The 17,697-nt window shown below is 38.9% G+C and overlaps 1 protein-coding gene across 6 annotated transcripts in view; it reads right to left on the reverse strand.

Moving 5' to 3' along the window:
* SPATS2L (spermatogenesis associated serine rich 2 like) overlaps nt 1-17,697 on the reverse strand; it is a 164,498-nt gene that overhangs the window by 39,877 nt on the left and 106,924 nt on the right. For all 6 annotated transcript variants that reach the window (XM_037043680.1, XM_037043677.1, XM_037043679.1 and 3 more), the window contains one exon: nt 16,602-16,848. In XM_037043680.1, the coding sequence (XP_036899575.1) occupies nt 16,602-16,848 (247 nt within the window). The remainder of the gene's footprint in view (nt 1-16,601; nt 16,849-17,697) is intronic.

Here is a 17,697-nt window from a genome sequence, read left to right on the forward strand (position 1 = left end):
CACACCAGTGAGGGCACACCTCTTTTCTTAAGCTTGCCCTCCACCCTATCTTCTGACTCTAAATATGGAGCTTCTCCATTCTCTGCTGGCCATCATCTCCTCCTGTGTATTCTGTGCTGTAGCTCCTTATACTCTGCTTTATCTGTCAAACTTCCTCCACCTACTTTCCCTCCATTAACTGAGGCCCTCCTTTTCTTTTTCTTCATTATTAAAAAAATCAGTGGGGTCTGTGATGAAGAAATACATGTGCTTTTCTTTTTCTTAAAAAAAGTTATAGATACACACTGCTGAATTATTTTCTAGTCAATTGATACTCATTTACAATCAACTGTAATGCATGCTGTTGTTCTCACAATTAACTCTTCAATACTGAGGACTATCAATTTAGTTGACACTAAATCTTGGTATCAACTTACATATTGAATCCATCCTTTGCTTGAGTTATTTTACATAGCAAAACATAAACCGTGGTTGTTGTTTTTTATTAACAGCACCAAAGAAAACAAATCTTCCTCTTGAGAGAAATATATGAACTTGGATTCAAAGATTTTTTTGTAATATATGTACAGCCATGTATGTGTTCAGATTTCAAAGTTTCTATACAATTTTTTTAGTTTTTACTTTTTAGTGAAAGCTTTATGCACTTACAAGTAGACTGAAAGAAGTACACAAAGAATACACAACTAACTTTAAGAATTGTATTAAATATAGAGTAGTTCTAAAACAATTACTTTAACTTTTGAGTTAAGATGGTTTCATAATGTCTTATATATACATTTTTAGTAAAGCATGTCATCTGATAGTGATTAACTTAGTATTGTAGTTTTACCTAAATATTTGATAAACAAAGTATAATTTGTTTTCATAAAATTATCTAAAATTCCTAATGTCTGGGTACTTAAAGCATGTTACCATTCTCTTAAAAGTACTTAAGTGAGTATGGCAGCATTTTATGATAACCGATAATATTTTGGTAGTTCTTTGATCATTGACCTCAGAATTCTTAAATATTCACAAAAGAAGACATGTAAATGAAAATTTAATATCTTACATATAAATTTTCCCATGGATCAGTTTTACAAATAAAAAACAATGAGATTAGTGTAGTTTTTCTAGACAGCGATATATTAAGAACTTCAAAAATATTCATACCCTTATGAATGCAATAATTCCACTCCTAGAAAAATATGCCAAGGAAATAATCAGAGTTGTTCATAAAGATTTATATACAAGGTCTGTTCAGTATAGCATTGTTTATAACAGCAAACAGATGGAAACAGTCTACAAGGACAATAGTTTGGTAATAAAAGAAATATGGCAAATCATAAATACAATGCAGCCATTAAAATAATTATTTTAAAGGCCACATAATGATATGAGGTTATGTTTATAATGTCATGTTAAGTAAAAAGAATACAAAACTTTATATACTATAATATGGTATTTAAAAATATATAATATCTACATATATATCTGTGCATTTAAAATTTTTTGAAGTAAAATTTAACAGTGGCTGTTTCTGGGAGGTAGGACTATTATTTTCCCTTAAATCTTACTGCATTGCAAATTTCTTCAATTAGTATAAATTTCTTTTAAAAACAGAAATACAAAACTTATAATTACTGTTAAAAAGCAGCATAGCAGCTCAACAAATTAATTAAACTACACTTCTCTACATATTTGGTCACTAATAATTCAATAGAGGACATGAAAAAGACTTGAATGCCTATTACATCCAGTTCTAGGCACCAGAAACACAAGGGTGATCAAAGACAGACGTGGTCCCCACCTTTCTAGAACTTGCAGTCCAACAGGAAGGCAAATAAATCAAATCACCACACAAACAAATGTAGAATTCCAACTGTGATAAATGTTATGAAAGGCAAGTACATCGTATTCTGAAATGTGCAATTAGCATATTAATTTAGGGATAGCAAGAAAAAATTCCCCAAAGAAAAAGCACTTAAGCTCCCTTAAAATCACATGAACTAATCAGGGAAAGAGGGTGAAAGTACATCCTAAGCTCACTTAAAAATCACATGAACTGGACAGGCAAAGAGGGCAGAAAGTGCGTACCTGGCAGAGACAACAGTGGAGGCAGGAGGAAGCATTGTGCGCCAGTTATCAAGTTACTGTCTCTCTGTACTCTGCTTTGATGTACTGGAGCAGAACCCTGTAAACAATTCTCTCTTCCCAGCTCGCAGATGTTAGCTTTGTCAGTAGAGGGCAATAAGGTGGTCTTGCAAGGCTATAAGGATGGGAACACACTTCTAGGTGTTGGTCCTTATTACTACTAGTATTCATCACAGGAGCCAGTAGCCACTCTCACGTGTGGTCCCTGCATTGGCCCCAACTGTGGCAGTGGCTTTGAGCAGTTCCAGTCTCTTTAAACCCTCTGGCAGTGGTGGGTCTCTTACACAGAACAGCTCAGTTCATGCCTCCCAACCCCCATAAGGGTTCATGTTTCTCTGGTAGCCACATACCTTCTTTGTTGAGGTCAGAAGGTCAGTCTCGGATTGGGGGACACTCCTAGACCTATTTCCTTTATTGTCAAATCTTCCTGGAGATAGTAACTTCCTTCTTACCAAGTCTAGACCCCTTCGAGTCTTCACTTACCTCTTTTAGTAGTTCACTACATCTTGCTGTCTTAGGTAGCAGTTCTTTATATTACATTTCTCCCATTCATATAACCAGTGTGGCTCTGTCTCCTGACATGAACCTGACTGATATGGCTAGTGTGAGGGACTGAAAGGAGACCAGCATGGCTGGAATAGAGGGAATAAGAATGAGGAAGCCATAAAATGAGGCTGGAGCAGAACACAGGGCCCAGACTGCACTGGGCCAAGGTAAGACTTTTGGTTTTTATCTTAAGAGCTCATTTTTATTGTGAAAAGATTACAGGACAGAGAATGATTTAGAGGGGAACAAGAATAAATGCCAGGAGATTAATGAGTGGACTACTGTAGCAGTGCAGGCAAGAAAGGATGGTGGTTTTGCAGGGAAGGTAGAAGGTGGACAGTGAGAAATGGATGGGGAGACCCAAGATGGCAGAGGAGTGAGTGGAAGCTACACTATAACCTTCTCCCAGGACCAAACTGGAATTTTAACTAAATCATAGAAAAATCATCCTGAATAACCACCTGAACACTAGCTGGAGCCTTAAAACTCTGGACAGTTAGAAGAAGCCACTCCACCACAATGAGACTGTAGGGATACAGACTGGGAGTGCGAAGGAGGTGCCAGAGGGCTGGCTGAGCTCCCACGGGCGGCAGCTGAAGTTCCGGAGGGATATTTCAGCAGCTGGGGGGTTCCCCCTGAGAAGTGTGGGGTCTAAATCCCAAGTTGGGCTCCCCAGCCTACAGCACAATTCCACTCATAGGAATTACTGTACCCCACCCTGTGGTACTTAAGTCCTGCTGCTGGGGAGTACAGCGGGAAGACTTTCACTCTAACCCTACGGAAAGCCTATTGGCAGAGGTGGATGGCTGGGAGCTCTGAGGCTTTAACTGACCCACCCTTGGGCCTGGTGCCTGTAAAAGCCTGCTTTTGTGTACAGCCTGGTTCTTTCTGCACACACCCAGTCCCTGCAGACAGAGCCCCATGCTGTGGATCACTGATAACTCCACGCAGGTTGTCCAGGGCAGTCACAGACAGGGTTTGACTTAGGTGTGCTCCAGAGTCTTGCAGACCTACCTAAAACAGAAAAAAATACAAAGAAGCAGCCAAAAAGGGAAGACAAAGAAAGAGACCCCAATAAAAACACAAGAGTATTCCACAGAAGAACTAGAAGAAATGGAGGCAAGCAATGTATCAGATAGAAAGTTTAGAGTAATGATTATAAGGATATGAACAGCATTAAAAAAGACACAGAAACCATAAAAAAGGACCAGTCAGAAATTAAAAGTCCAATACCTGAAATAAATAATACAGTGGAAGGAATAACAACCAGGCAGAGGAGCAGAAAGGAAAAAAAAAAACATTTTAAAAACGAGGAAAGTTTAAGAAACACTTTGGACAGCATGAAGCATGACAACATCTGAATCATGGGAATACCAGAAGGCGAAGAGAGCAAGCAAGGGATAGAGAACCTATTTGAAGAAATAATTACTGAAAACTTCCCTAATCTGGTGAGGGAAAAAGACATACAAGTCCAGGAAACTCAGAGAGTTGCAAACAGGTTGGACCCAAAGAGGCCTATACCTAGACACACCATAATTAAAATGACAAGGCTTAAAGACAAGGAGAGAATCCTAAAGCTGAAAGAGAAGAGCAGTTACATACAAGGGAGCACCAATTAGACCGTCATCTGATTTCTCCACAGAAACATTTCAGGTCAGAAGGGAGTGGCATGAAATATTCAAGGTGATGAAAAGCAAGTACCTATATAAGGCTACTTTACCAAGCAAGGCTATTATTTAAAATTGAAAGAGAAATAAGGAGCTTCCCAGACAAGAAGAAGCTAAAGGAGTTTATTAACACCAAACTAGTACTGCAATAAATGTTAAAAGACTTGCTTTAAGACAAAGAAAAAGGGAAGAAAAAAAGAGGAAAACAGTCTAACAATAAAATGGCACAAAGTACTTATTTATCAATAATCACCTTAAATATAAATGGCTTAAATGCTCCAATCAAAAGACATGGGGTAGCTGAATGGTTAAGAAAACAAAACCCATATATATGCTGCCTCTAAGAGACCCACCTCAGATCAAAAGATACACACAGGCTAAAAGCAAAGGGATGGAAAAAATATTTCATATAAATGGGCAGGAAAAAAAAGCTGGGATAGCAATACTTATATCCAACAAAACAGACTTTAAAACAAAGGCTATATAGTAAGAGACAGAGAAGGACACTACATAATGATAAAGTGAACCATTCAATAAGAAGATATAACCCTAGTAAACATTATTGCACCCAACACAGGAGCACCTAAATATGTAAAGCAAATCTTGATGAACATAAAGAGGTTGACAGGAATACAGTCATAGTCAGGGACATTAACATCCTTTTGACTTCAATGGATAGATCTTCCAGACAGAAAATCAACAAGTAGAGAGTGGCCTTAAACAACACACTGGGTCAAATGGATTTAACTCATAACTTCAGAACATTTCACCCCAAAGCAGCAGAATATACACACTCTTCAAGAGCACATGGAACATTTTCTAGGATAGACCACATATTAGGATACAAAACAGGTCTCAATACATTTAAGAAGGTGGAAATCACATCAAGCATCTTCTCTGACCATAATGCAATGACACTACATATCAGTCACAAGAACACTGAAAACACAAAAAACACAAGGAAGCTAAATAACACGTTATTAAACAATGAATATTAAACAACGAGGTCAAGGAAGAAATCAGAAGATACCTCGAAACAAATGAAAATGAGGACACAACAATCCAATATCTGTGTAACACAGAGATAGCATCCTAAGAGGGAAATCCATAGTATTATAAAATGTCAAAAAACAAGAAAAACCTCAAAAAACAACCTAACTTTACATTTAAAGGAACTTGAAAATGAACAACAAACAACACCCGAAGTGAGTAGAAGGAAGGAAATAATAAAGATCAGAGAAGGAATAAACAAAATAGAGTCTAAAGATAATACAAAAGATCAATGAATCCAAGAGCTGGTTCTTTGAAAAAATAAATAGGATAGACAAACCTTTAACCAGACTCATAAAAAAGGAGAGAGGACCCAAGTAAATAAAAGTCAGAAATGAAAAAGGAGGAATAACAACTGACACCACAGACATACAAAGGATTGTAAGAAAATATTATGGAGAACTATATGCCAACAAACTGGACAAAATGAATAAATTCCTACAAACATACAGTCTTCCAAAACTAAATCAGGAAAAATCAGAGAATCTGAATAGACAGATTATGCCTAGTGAAATTGAAGCAGTAACTAAAAAACTCCTTGGACCAGATGGCTTCACAGGTGAATTATACCAAAAATTCTGAGAAAAACTAACATCTCTCCTTCTCAAACTATTTCTTAAAATTCAAGAGAAGGGAAGGCTCCCAAACTCATTTTATGAGGCCAGCATTATTCTAATTCCAAAACCAGATAAAGTCTACTAAGAAAGTTATAGACCAATATACCTGATGAACATAGATGCTAAAATCCTCAACAAAATATTAGCAAACCAAATACAGCAATGCATCAAAAAGATCAAACACTACGATCAAGTGAGATTTATTCCAGAAATTCAAGGTTGGTAGAACAGCAGCAAATTAATAAAGGTGATTCAGCACATAAACAAAATGAAGGATTAAAACTACATGATCATTTCTGTAGATGCAGAAAAAGCATTTGAAAAAATCCAGCACCATTTATGATAAAAATTCTCAGCAAAATGGGATTAGAAGGAACATACCTAAACATAATAAAGACCATATATGACAAACCCACTGCCAGGCTCATATTCCATGGGCAAAAACTACAACTGTTCCCCTCAAGATCAGGAACAAGACAGGGATATATTCTTTCACTTCTCTTAGTCAACATAGTACTGGAAGTCCTAGCCACAGTAATCAGACAAGAGGAAGAAATAAAAGGCAACCAAATTGAAAAGGAAGAAGTAAAACTGTCTTTATTTGCAGATGATATGATTCTATACATAGAAAACCCCAACAGATTCCACCAAGAAACTACTAGAGATGATAAATGAATTCAACAGAGTAGCAGGATACAAAGTTAATATCTAGAAATCAGTTGCATTGTTATATGCCAATAAGGAACTAACAGAAAGGGAAATTAAAAAAAAAACAATCCCATTTACAATTGCTTCAAAAAGAATAAAATACCCAGGGATGAATCTAACCAAGGATGTAAAAGACCTATACTCAGAAAATCATAACACACTGAAGAAACTGAAGAAGATACAAATAAATTGAAGCATATACCATGTTCATGGATAGGAAGAATTAACATCATTAAAATGTACATACTACCTAAAGCAATCTATAGATTCAATGCAATTCCTATCAAAATTCCAATGATGTATTTCACAGAACTAGAACAATTATTTCAAAAATTTGTATGGAACCACTAGAGGTCCTGCATAGCAACAGCCATCCTGAGAAAGAAGAACAAAGTTGGGGGAATCACACTACCTATTATCAAACTATACTATAAGACCATAATAATCAAAGCAGCATGGAACTGGCAAAAAAAAAAAAAAGACAATTAGATCAATGAAGCAGAAAGAGAGCCCAGAAATAAACCCACACACTTTTATAGTCAATGAACATTCAACAAAGGAAGGAAGCACATACAATGGGCTAAAGATAATTTATTGAATAAATGGTGTTGGGAAAATTGGACATATATGTGCAGAAAAATGAAACTAGGACTGCCTCCGTATACCACACGAATAGTATAGTATTTATTTACAAGAATAAATTAAAAATAGTTTAAAGACTTAAATCTTAGATCCAAAACCATAAAAATCATAGAAGAAAACATAGGTAGCAAAATCTTGAACATTGCTCGTAGCAATATTTTATCAGATATATCTCCCCACCCAAGGGAAACAAAAGAAAAAATACACAAATGGGACTACATCAAATGAAAAAGTTTTTGCATAGCAAAGGAAAACATCAACAGAATAAAAAGGCAACCCACTGAATGAGAAAACAGATTTGCTGATACATCTGCTAAGGAGTTAATATCCAAAATTTACAAAGAACTTCAAAACTCAATACCACAAAAAATAGGCAATCCAATTAAAAAATGGACCAAGGACCTCAATAGACATTTCTCTAAAGAGGACATACAGATGGCCAATAGACATATGAAAAGATGTTCAATGTCACTAATCATGAGAGAAATGCAAATTAAAACCACAATGAGATATCATCTCACACCTGTCAGAATAGGTATCATCAATAAATCAACAAACAACAAGTGCTGGTAAGGATGTAGAGAAGAGAGAGCCCTATCTACTGCACTGTTGGTAGGAATGCAGACTGGTGTAGCCACTGTGGGAAGCCATGTGGAGATACCTCAAAAAACTAAAAATGGATCTGCCTTTTGACCCACTTTCCCACTTCTGGGAATATATCTGAAGGAACCCAAAACACTAATTTGAAAGAACATAAGCACCCCTATGTTTACTGCAGTATTATTTACAATCAACGAGATATGGAAGCAGTCCAAGCAACCATCAGTAAATGATTGGATAAAACAACTACGGGACATTTACACAATGGAAATGTAAAAAACATTTTTATAGCTACTTGGCTGTAAAAAACAAGAAAGTTTTACCCTTTGCAATGGTATGGATGGACCTGGAAAACATTATGCTAAGTGAAATAAGTCAGGCAGAGAAATACAAATACCATATGATTTCACTCATATATGGCATCTAATGAACAAACTGAATTAACAAGAAAAATAGATACAGACTCACAGCAGGATGACAGCAAAGGGGGGAGGGTAGGCGGAGGGAAGGAAAAAGGACTCATGGACATGGACAGTAGTGTGGTGATTGTAGAGAAGAGGAGGTATAAGAGGACTAAATTTTAATAAAAACACAATAAAGAATTATTTAAAAATTGGATGGATTCTAGGAATATTTGGAAAGGAAAATCAATAGGACTTGGTGATTAACTGAAAATGTGGAGTGAAAGAGAGGAAGATGCCCTAATTGATGCCTATGCTTCCGACTTGCACAATTGGATAGATAGTACAGTAAGGTCAGGAATGCCAAAAGAAAAGTTAACTGGGGAAATCATGAGTTTGTTTTGGTCATGTTGAAGTGCTCTGAATTGTCAAAGTGAAAATGTCATGCAAGAGTCTATAGTTCAGAGAGTAGCCTGGACTGGGAAGATGAGTTTGTGAGTCTGCTTATATTACAGTTAGGGCACGGTTGAAATGACCCAAGAAGAGAGTATAGCTTCATATAAGGACTTGGAACCAACGAAGCCTTGACGAGCTTCAACAATTAACAGTCAGATAGAAAATAGTAACTCTCAGAGGAAACAGAAAAGCAATAAAGATGGAGAGGAAAATGAAGAGAGTGTCATGTCATAGAAACCAAAGGGAAATGAGTGGTTAAGGGTAGAGCAGTCAATAGGGTTGAGTGTTGCTAAAAAAAAAGTAAAGTAAAAGTTGAAAAATGTCTATGAGGGAGCCTTCTTACAGAAGGCTGTTTCATCTAGGAAATGTACATTTTCTCATCCCCTCTGCTTCCTACCTCCTGCCTGGAAAAGCTGATGTGTTTGCAGGCATTTCAGCAGCTAGATTGAATCATGAGACACTGCCTATGAATGCCTACATTTTAGTCGAACAAAAAAAATGTAAGGAATGTAGGTCCTTGATGACCATGTAACCACCCAACCAGTTCTAAACTCCTCCCTCTACGCAAGAAAAAGAAACACCTCTCTTTTAAAAAGAAAAATGTCTGCTATATTCAATACATGGGGGTCAATAGTAAATTCAGTGGGAACAATTACTTTGGAGTGATGGGGCTGTTAGCCATAATAAAAAGGTTGATAAGTGAGAGGGAGGGTAAGAAGCAGAAAACAGTGAGTAAAGTTGAATCTGAGATGTTAGAGAATAATGGTCTATGATGAAGGCCCAGGAAAACTCTTCTCACAGTATAATTATTGAACACCTTGAGTGCACACTCATGTTCCTCACTCTTCCATCACTACGTGACAGGGCAATTAACAGATATTCAGAGGAAGCAGTAAGTTTGGAACAGACAGCAAAACTGACAGGTTTGTTCACGAGAAACAACGTCAGCCAGTGCTGCCTTTTCCGAACATCTTTATTAAATACAGGTTAAGACTTCATCATTTTATTCAAGTCCTATTAACTTACTTAGCTCAGAGGGCACAAAGCTGGTAAGTTTCTAATTGAAAACAAATCTTTTAGTTTTGTTTATCGTCTTCACAAGGTCTTATATGTCATTAATACCTCTACAAGTTTATTTATATTAAAAGCTAATAGGTAATAAAGTCAATGAATTAAAGCTGTGAATGACACAGCAGGTAGGCATGTTAATTTGATTTGTTTTGCTAATTTAGTTCCTTGCAAAACAGGCTTAATTCTCACCGCATTTCGATAGAACCATTGAAATATTTGTTCAAAAAAAGTTTGGGAAGGACTTCTGTTGTTTGCAAAGAGTGCATTCCATTCAGTACAGTCTGTAACTGAAATCGCCAGAACAAGTACAATACGAAGTTAGGAAGGTATCCAGCAAGTCAGAGGTGAGTCATTTCATGTTTTTGCTGTAGGGGTGCAGCCCAAATAGGTTTTAATGAGAAAGAGACGGGAAGGGTCTCTGGGCTTTATCCCACCAAGTGGCAGAAAGTACCTAAGGAGTTCCGTATCTCATGCGCCCTCACGTCACTACATCCTGTGTCTGTCTTTCTGCTTCATCATACACAGGGAGAGGAAACTGAGGTCTAAGTCACTGGAGATGCACCTTACAGCTTCCCCAATAGTATCCCAACAGCCTGGACACAGGGCTGTCAGAAGCCGCGGCTTAGACTAAACAACTATACACAAGGGTTAACACCCAGTACGCAGATGCTAGAATAATTTCTAAGGAGTGACAATGATAATATGTTACGTACTTTAAAAAATAAACTTTCAAAACACATGTTTATATAACAGTACTTAATGTTGGCTGCGTATATTAATAAATGATTCTACCTTTAATTTAAAAAATACTAAAAGAAAATCTATAGTTATATCTCTACAGGAGCTTCAGCTACAGTCCTTAATTAAGGTTTAAATAAAACATCGACTGTTCAGACCACCAAGAACTGGTGTGACAAATCATGAATTAAGGTATTTGTGCCTCAACGTAAACGTGTCCTCCTCATTCACTCCCGTCACATAGTGGCCTTATCTGAAGTTGCTGCACACAACCCACAAACCCTGCCTTAGTCTCTTTCCTACTTGCTGCCTTCACCACATTTGTTATAATTTATAATTACCATGGTAACTTGGTTGATTCTAGTTTATCAGACACCTTTTTCCCCATCCCCCAAAAGAACGTAACCTTCATGAGGGAAAAACCTGTTGACTTGTTTACTTCCTCTAGAAAAATCCCTGTCACATGTTGGATGCTTTAAAATATTGACTACATAGCTAAAGAAATGATTTGGGGGTTTACTGTGTGCCAGATGCTGTGCTAATCTCTTTATGTATCTCGCTGCTCCCACAATCTGGGGAAGCGGAGTTGTATTCTGTAGGTTGGGACACCAAGATACAGAGTGGTTAACTGATCCAGGGTCACACACCTAGTAAGCGAGGAGGCCTAGCTTTGAATCCAAACATGCCCAACGCTAAGCCCTGGCTCTTAGCTGCAATATCATACTGTTTCTGTTTGAGAGCTGGCACTGTTGCAATCCTGGAAAACACACACTTGGCTTTGTGATTCAAGTTCTAGGTGAGTTTCTTTTTTCTTTTTGATTTTCCCTAATCCTCTGGTCCAATGCAGGGCTTAGAGAAGCAGGGGAGAGAATCCTGAAGCAAGGGACCCCAGCATAAAAAAATCTGCTTGGAATTCTGTTGGAAACCACATACCATAAAAATACCGTGAAAGAGTCTGGTGTTTTTTTTTGTTTTGTTTTGTTTTCCTTTGTTTACAAGAAGCACACATAAGGGACAAGCAGACCACACTATTGAATAACAAAAAGCAGCTCTGTGCAGGCATCGGGCCGACATACAGAATTTCCGTTGCCAGGGGAAAATAACGGGGCTGCTCCCGTGCAACGGTATAGGTCAGACAGGGAAGCGCAGTTTGAGGAGGTCAGCGAACGCAGCATGGCGGCTTCTGTGTGAAACAAGTAACAGGCAACAGAACTGCTGGCTTCCTAGGATGCTTTACAAGCCGAGGAGACATAATGGAAAGCTGGTGGGGCCAGGAAGAGGAGCTGAAGACAACGAAAGCCCTGCCCCAAAGTTCATTTCCAGGGAGCTGGTTGGTGACCCACAATTCTGCTCCTTTCCTATTCAATGGGAATTGTATCCAGTGGGAGACAGACACCACAGGAATCTGAATTATTATTATTTTGGCCTACAAGGTGATAAGTACCGATATATTTTGGCAATCTGAACCTTAAGAAAAATAGAGCAAGAGGAGCATTTGGGAAAATTGGACCCTAAGGTCATAGCGTTCTTTAAACATTCAGATGGGGCCTTAGAAATAAAAATGATCCTTGGCATTATTTTTGGTAAGAATAAATCTTGAGCTACTCTTTGTCCAACTTTATACTTGGATGTAGGATGGTCTCGATTGGATTATGTAAAAGACCTCATTTGAGCTGTTATTAAAAATGCTGAAATCCAGAAAAAACGACTCCAAGGCTCAAAGAAGTAATTCTGTACTAAGTTTAAATCCACCTCCCAAACTCCTAAGCCACGTGCTGCCGTGCATCACTGTCCCACTCGAGACGGCTGTATTTCCAGCCTGAAATGATGATGCTTTGGGCGGTTATTTTTCACGTAGGAAGTCACACTAACGCCCCCTGAACCGCCTGCATATATCTTAAAGCTAACTTTTCCCTTCCCAGAAAACAATTCTGTATAGAACTTTTAAAAAGAGAGATCTTGAATGTCAAGGTGTTATAAAAAGATAAAACACGCGTTGCACATGTTCACAGCCTGCTGCCCAGCGGAGCACACAGGGCAGGCTTTCCTGAGCCAGTTTCATTCATGGAAAGCTGATAAACGCTTACCACTAGCAGACGAGACTAGAGGTTTCTTTTAGACTTATACTTTGAATCCATTCAAGTATAGAATGTCAATATAAAGCCTTATTATGATTATTTTCCCTAGTTTTTCTTTTTTAATTATTTATTGATTCTTTAATTGAATTTATTGGGGTGGCACTGGCTAATCAACTTACATAGATTTCAGGTGTACATTTCCATAACACATCTGCTGTATATTGTATTGTGTGTTTGCCACCCCAAGGCAAGTCCCCTTCCATCACCATCTACTGTGCGAAGCATAGATGGATCTGGAGACTATTATGCTAAGGGAAATAAGCTAGTCAGAGAAAGACAAGTACCATATGATCTCACTTATATGTGGGATCTAATGAGCAAAATAAACTAACAAAATAAAAACAGAATCACAGATACAGAGAACAGACTGACAGCTGTCAGGGGGATGGGAGATTGGGGTGTGTTGGGTGAAAAAAGTAAAGGGATTAAACAAAAAAAATAACCTCAGACACAGAAGAGAGCATGGTGATTACGAGAGGGAAGGGAGGTGAGGGGAAGCAGGAGAGGGTGAAAGGGGTATAAACGGAGATGAAAGGAAGCTTGACTTGGGGTGGTGAACACACAATATGATTTTTCAGTTACACATTATTTATGAGTTAGGAAGCCCATAGCTTTAGCAATACCTGTCTAATGCATGTGTAAAAATACACGGATTCGGGTCAGACTTTTGCAAACTAAAGAGTGTTATCCCAGGGGCGTGTGTTGTCTTCTCAGCTCCTTACCTTGGTGAGCAGGGGCACCTCGGTTTCCTGAGCTATAAAATGAGGGGATGGGATTAAAGGCTCACTCCCATCCTTTCTGGTTCCAGCGGCCTATAGAAAATGGGGGGCAGGATGTCCAAGACCTAACACCCACATGTGAAATACCAGTTAGAGATAACTGGATCGCCAACAGGTTGAGTGAGCATTTTAAAGTCATCTGACAGCTTTGGCATCAACGTCCTGATAACTTCCATTATTTTGGGGAGGAAAAACCTATCTGATTGCAAACTGATTTAAAAATGCATGATCTTAATAAATGGGTTGCTAATGAAGTTCCTGGTCAACCAGGAGCCCCTTCCTTTTGCAAAGACATCTAATAACCTTCCATTACCATCACTTATTCTTTAACAGAAAATTTTACATAAGGCCCAGATCTGTAATGAACCAATAACATTAAAAAATAATGCTGACACACCCCAATACTTTCACGCCAAACTCACAACACTGGAGGGATTTGGGGGTGGCTCTTTGTGCACGAAAGAATCCTTCCCAGGAAGTTTCAGGGCAGGGTTGGTAAGACCCCCCCTGACAGACAGCTCCTCTGGTTGGTACTTAGCTTTCAGGGCGGCTACCCCTGTGAAGTCAAGCTCTTCGATATTGCATTTGCTTTATAGTCACAGACTTGATAGAGTTACTGAAATTGTTTTAGGGAGAAGGTATAAATTATCAGCAAATGAACAAATATATGTGCTAGGCTTTTAGTCTATGATTGATATCAAAACAGCAACTTGAGTAATTAGATTTCGAAAGTAATTCATGTGAAAGCAATAACAAGCAAAGTTGGGAATCTGCCACTTGATTATTTAATTTCTTCTTCCTGTCCCAACTATAAATCAAAACATTCTCAAAACAGTAGGCATTGTGAAAACTGAATTTAAGAAATTCCTGGAAAATCCAGATTCTAAATGGGAACAGGTTAGTTTTGTTGTTTGCTTATTTGGTTTTAAGAAGTCATTGTGTAGTAAGGATTACCTGAATTACAGTACTATTAACAGAGTTGTTAGGTAATGTGTTTATGGAAGAAAATTAGTGCTTTGTGACCCATCTGCAAACCTACTAGTGTGTTTTATAGTGTGTCAGCTATCCAGGGCTGCCTCGCTGCATCCCAGGTGTGGTGCACGTCACCGTGGGATTTTATATTTTGCACCTGTCTCTCCTGCTCGACTGAACTCTGCCTAGGCAGGGCCCCTGGCTTGTTCATCTTCAATTTATCAGAGGATAGCGCTGCCTCATATACAGCAGGTGGGTGTTGAGTCAAATTCTCCCCACTGTTTTCTAACCCTCCACGTCCTCTCTACCACCTCAAGTCTTTCGGTCCTTCAGTACTGACTGCTCCCTGATGCCGCCCTGCATCCCCTAGTCGGACGCGGCACTTCTTGTCCCTATACCATAAACTCACAGAGTACGCACAACCTCCTCTTTGAGGAGGTCGGAATGTGATTCCCTCAGGGTCTCGACCACAGCAAATACTTCTCTAAATCTACTGTGGCTCCTAGCACACTTCTTTGCATATAAGAGGAAATTAAAAAGTCACCGATTCAATAAACTCAGGATTTTATTCAGTGGTTCTCATGGAGGGCTCTACCATCTCTTTGGAAGCATTTTGAAAAACCGATGGGGCATTTGAAAAATTTATCAGAGTGCTGTGGGTGGGAGGGGAGGCTCCTAGATGACTTACAACCACAGGAACCCACACAACAAAGAACTGCCCAGTGTCCTGAACTTTCTCATGTCCTTCTGGACACTACTTACAAATCCAAGGTATTTTTTGGGTTTTCCTATGGTTTTCTAGGATTTACTTGGATTTGCAGGATTCAGTTGCTGTGCTTATTAAGAAAAGATTGTACTTTACGGTGTTCAGAACTTTACCAAGAGTATTTCACCATTTAGAAAATCACACGGCCAACCACACCCTGTCTCAGTATTTAACGACAATTACCCCTGGGTCACTCTGCTTTCATAGCAGTTGCACTCGCTCCCATGTCTACATACGGATACACTCATTTAACCCTAATCCACATGTCAAATACAAAGAAACAGCACCCACAATATCCAGTAGGACTTGCTTCTTTTAAGTGCAAATTGATTCATAATAAGTGGGTTGCATGTCTGGACATTTTATTAAGCCTTCTATGTATTAGGTGTATCAGATTTCTTACATTTCTTACTTTATTGGAATTCAGTTGCTAGGTAGATTATATTATCTATGAATTTTATTTTAGGATTTATGGTAAAAATGGAGCTTTGGGTCAGATAGTGTTGAGGACCACTGATCTAGTACATTCTAGTACAGTTTCCTTATTTTACAGAAAGCAAAGGGGACAGCAGAGATGCAGTGATGCACCCAAAGTCATAGAGTTGATTAGGAATTAGCCTTTGGAGCCCTGGCTGGTGTGGCTCAGTGGACTGAGTGCAACTAAAGGTCCACGGGTTTAATTCCCAGTCAGGGCACATGCCTGGGCTGCAGGCCAGCTCCCCAGTAGGGTGCACACAAGAGGCAACCACATGTTGATGTTTCTCTCTTCTCCTTCACTTCCCCTCTCTCTAAAAAATAAATAAATAAAATCTTAAAAAAAGAGAAAAGAATTATTTTTAAAAATCAGCCTTTGTAGATTCATCAATATATGGCTGTAGCCCAAATAATTAACATTCCAGATTCCAACACCCTGGTGGGTTATGTTCTGTCACATAATATAAAATACTACCTTTTAATAACATTTCCTTGTATCACCAATTACCCCTCCCTTGTCCCAGCAAAGGAGTCTAAAAAGAAACTCTCTTTAAAGTTGGAATTCCTATTGTCCTAGTGATCCTAATCAGACTAGCATTGTATTTTTAAGGAAAAAAAAAATCCTTTGACCTAGTGCAGGGCTAGACTGAGCATTTATTCTCCGGCCTGTTACATCCCTCCCTTCCCCATCATCCTGCAGGAAGACCGTTTGAATCCGTGTGCACTGAAGAACAGCCCTACCCTTCCAACGCTATCAACCACAGCAGTGACTGAGCCAAGAGGTTCTCTTTGCATCCTTTTCTTCTGTGTCTTCCTAAGCAGCTACAGTGAACAGTTACTGACCTGTGACCCCACGGAGAGCCTTTGAAGGTTCCTCAAGTGTTGAGATAGCTTTCTCACGAGGGATAAGGCCTGGTTTTTCACTGGCAGAATCGGTGGACGAGCTGTCCTTCTCGCAGCCATTTACATGGCCATTCTGTATCTGTGGCGGTGGTGGCTGCAGGGACCCTGTTTCGGGCCTCTCCGCCTTGTCTTTAGCATCTTTGTTGCCTTGATGCTGCTTGGACTTGCTTCTTTTTCTTTTATTGTTCTAGAATGAGAGACAAATGAGAAGATAATATTACTTAGTTCAGACCCTTGAAATGTAAGATGAACCTGAGACCAAAATGTCAATTAAAAAATAGGGTGTGGCAAAAGTAAGTTTACAGTTGTGAGTATGCAAAACAGACTTTATTCTTGTGTTATTTACTATTTACTAAATATAGTTTCCTGGTTCCTCTAATAGAATGAATGAATCGCCTACATCTTTTTCTTTTGTTTTATCATATTTTATTTGAGATACTATCAAATATCTTTCTCTTTTTAAATTGTCCAGTTACAGTCGTCCCACCTTTTCCCCCATTGCTCTCCCCTACCGCATCCCCACCACTCCCAGTCAATCTCCCCACACCACTGTCCATGCCCAGGAGTCCTCCAATCGCGTTTCTTTGCTTGCCCCTTCCCCTTCTCCCCCGTTAGCACCCTCCCCCAAACAAAGATTCACAAGGACGTTATGGCACCAACAACACACTAGGTCAAATGGGCATAACTGATAATACAGAACTCACGTCCTTATTAAGCAGCAAATTTAATATAAGTAAACATTCCCTTTCCTACAATAAGTTATATAAACTTTTCCTTCAAAAACATAGTAAACAAAAAGGTTCCTCTAAAAGGAGAAAATAGCAGGGAATGGCTTCAATCCTGGCACATTATTCGAGCACACCGAGGCACCCCCTGAGTGGCAGCACAGTGAAATCCTGCGATCACGCCCTGCAAGAAGAGAATTCAGCTGCTGCGGCCCTGGAGAACTGCTCTGGTTTGGTAAAGAGGAGACGAGGGTGGGGGAGGCAAGGAGAACCCCAAGGTTATGGTCCTCCGTGGAGAAGGGGAGATGGAG

This window comes from Sturnira hondurensis, unplaced genomic scaffold (assembly GCF_014824575.4).
Source record: "Sturnira hondurensis isolate 20B ecotype Veracruz unplaced genomic scaffold, ASM1482457v3 Scaffold0004136, whole genome shotgun sequence".
Classification (NCBI taxonomy): Eukaryota; Metazoa; Chordata; class Mammalia; order Chiroptera; family Phyllostomidae; genus Sturnira; species Sturnira hondurensis.